General features: G+C 48.8%; 1 protein-coding gene across 1 annotated transcript; it reads left to right on the top strand.

Annotated features, from left to right (window-relative positions):
- Positions 1 to 599: 599 nt before the first annotated feature.
- FIESC28_11423 (uncharacterized protein) lies at positions 600 to 2,245 on the top strand (the record flags this gene model as incomplete). The annotated part of the gene is made up of 2 exons (XM_031165547.1): positions 600 to 1,919; positions 1,976 to 2,245. The coding sequence occupies 2 exons, from the start codon at positions 600 to 602 to the stop codon at positions 2,243 to 2,245; spliced, it is 1,590 nt and encodes a 529-aa protein (XP_031010394.1).
- Between the last annotated feature and the right edge of the window lie 243 nt (positions 2,246 to 2,488).

Genomic DNA, 2,488 nt, shown 5'->3' with positions numbered 1-2,488 from the left:
TTTTTTTGCCCTTCTTGTTTTTCTTTTTCATGTACTATGCTACGTATGTGCACATATGCTGCTGCTATCTGTAGTCATCAAGACAACCCGGTAGGGTCATGAAGAAGGGGACCTCTGGGTCTCCGTCCTCACAGCTACTCCAAGCGTCGTTTCCCAGACTCGCTTCGATCATGAAAGAGTAAATATTCTAAACTTGCGTGTTATGGGGACTGTTATTATAGCAATTACCAATCTGACTTCAATCTCCACGATCAAATGGGGAAAAGATAAGGTCCCCCGCAAATCCCCGCATTCTCAACCACAAGAAGGACGGCGACGGGCGAATATACCAATCACACGATAACTACGGCCGTGGTTTACGGGGTAAAAGTAAGGACCCCTCATTAGCGTTATCGCCGTTATCGTCAGCCGTCGGGCGATACGGCGCTAGCCATTACACAACGTCCTCCGTCGCCATGTATTGTATATATGCATCAGTCATCGCCTACACATTTCGGATCCGTCATCAATTAACCGTTTATCAATTATCTCTTGCACCAGTGTTTTTGATTTTCTCGTTGTTAATACTCTGACTCTACAGTAGCCGCTCTGTCGGCAAAATGAAGCCCAATGACGACGCCCGCGACGCCGACGCCGACGCCGCGCAGTTAGCTGCACTAGGCCACAAACAAGAACTCGAACGTAACTTCTCCTTTATATCTATGCTCGGTCTCGCCTTCTCTATCCTCAACTCTTGGACAGCACTCGCATCGAGTCTATCAGTCGGTCTCCCCAGTGGAGGACCTACTGCTGTTATATGGGGTTTGGTAACGGCTGGCGTCGGCAGTTTGTCCCTCGCAGCCTCCAATGCCGAGTTCCTTTCCTGCTACCCTACGAGCGCTGGCCAGTATCACTGGGCAGCCATTATATCCCCTCCGAAGTGGGTCGCTATTGTTTCTTGGGTCACTGGTTGGGTCAACGTCAGTGGATGGGTTGCTCTCAGTGCTTCAGGAGGTGTCCTTGGAGGGCAGTTGTTCTTGGGCATTATCACTATGTATAACCCAGATTTTGTGCCGTCGCAGTGGCAGTACTTCCTTATCTTTCTGCTTTACACGTTCCTCGGCCTCTGCTTGAACTTATTCTTGGCTTCCGGACTTCCTTTCATGACAAAGCTTGCTCTTATCTGGTCCGTATGCGGCCTCCTCGCAACCTTCATCACAGTGTTGGCAACCAGCGCCCCCGACTTTCAACCAGCCAGCTTTGTCTTCGCCGAGTTCATCAACTCAACTGGTTGGCCCGGGGGTGTCGCATTTCTTCTAGGTCTTTTGCAAGGCGGGCTTGGTCTCACTGGCTTCGATGCTGTCGCACACATGATCGAAGAGATTCCTCAACCCTGCATTCGTGGTCCTCGTATCATGATTGCCTGTGTCGCCATGGGTCTCGTTACAGGATTCATCTTTCTTGTGTGTCTGCTCTTCGTCATCAAGGACGTAGATGCAGTCGTCGCATCGCCTTCAGGTCCTCTGGTTGCGATTTACCTACAGGCTACCAATAGTAAGGTCGGCACCGTCTGCCTGCTACTTTTCCCCATGATTTGCCTCGTTTTTGGTACACTTGGTATCATGGCTACTAGCACTCGTATTGTGTACGCCTTTGCTCGCGATGGAGGCTTGCCTTTCTCAAGAGTGTTGGCGAAGGTCGACCAGCGTTGGGGCATCCCAGTCAATGCACTCTTACTTACGAATGCAATCGTCGTCATTTTTGGTCTTATCTACCTCGGGTCAACAAGTGCTCTGAATGCGATCTTATCAGCGGCCGTTATTGCCCTATCTATTTCTTACGCTGTCGCCCCGGCCATCAACTGTCTGCAAGGCCGAAACGGATTGTTGGATAACAGGCCTTTCGCGCTACCAGCCTGGCTCGGCTGGGTCTGTAACCTTGTGAGTATTAATTCTGACTTATGAGACACTACGAATAGACTGACTTACAACCGCAGGTTGGCATTGCTTACACGATCGTAATCACAATCTTTCTTCTCTTCCCTCCCTCTAGCGATGTCACAGCCTCAAACATGAACTATGCCATTGTTGCATTTGCTGTGCTGATTATCATTTCCGCAATTCAATGGTTTGTCGATGGCAGGCATAATTTCAAGGGACCCTCATTTGATGAAGATGCTTTTTTGGTCACTGGGGTTGAAGAAGCGGATGTGGGGAAATTTGGGGAGGGCGATAACAATTCCAAGGTGGACAAAGCGACAGCATAATACTAGTTTCAGCAGTCCCTCGCTTAGGGGCGGGTACACTTTTATTCCATTCATGTTAATCCTTTACTATCCACAATCCACTGAGTAATGTATAACAGCTACTGAGGGTATATGCTGCCTGTATCCATGTCAATAGGACCAAGTGTGGCGGTTACAAGCAACTCACCGCTCGATGATCATAAATATGATGCGATGTTCCTTCAATTAGTCAGAATTGATAGTAATGGTTTGAATCGTTTTCTT

Source organism: Fusarium coffeatum, assembly GCF_003316985.1.
Source record: "Fusarium coffeatum strain FIESC_28 chromosome Unknown BRIP53273_contig_402, whole genome shotgun sequence".
In the NCBI taxonomy this organism is placed as follows: Eukaryota; Fungi; Ascomycota; class Sordariomycetes; order Hypocreales; family Nectriaceae; genus Fusarium; species Fusarium coffeatum.
This window is presented reverse-complemented; position numbering and strand designations above follow the sequence as displayed.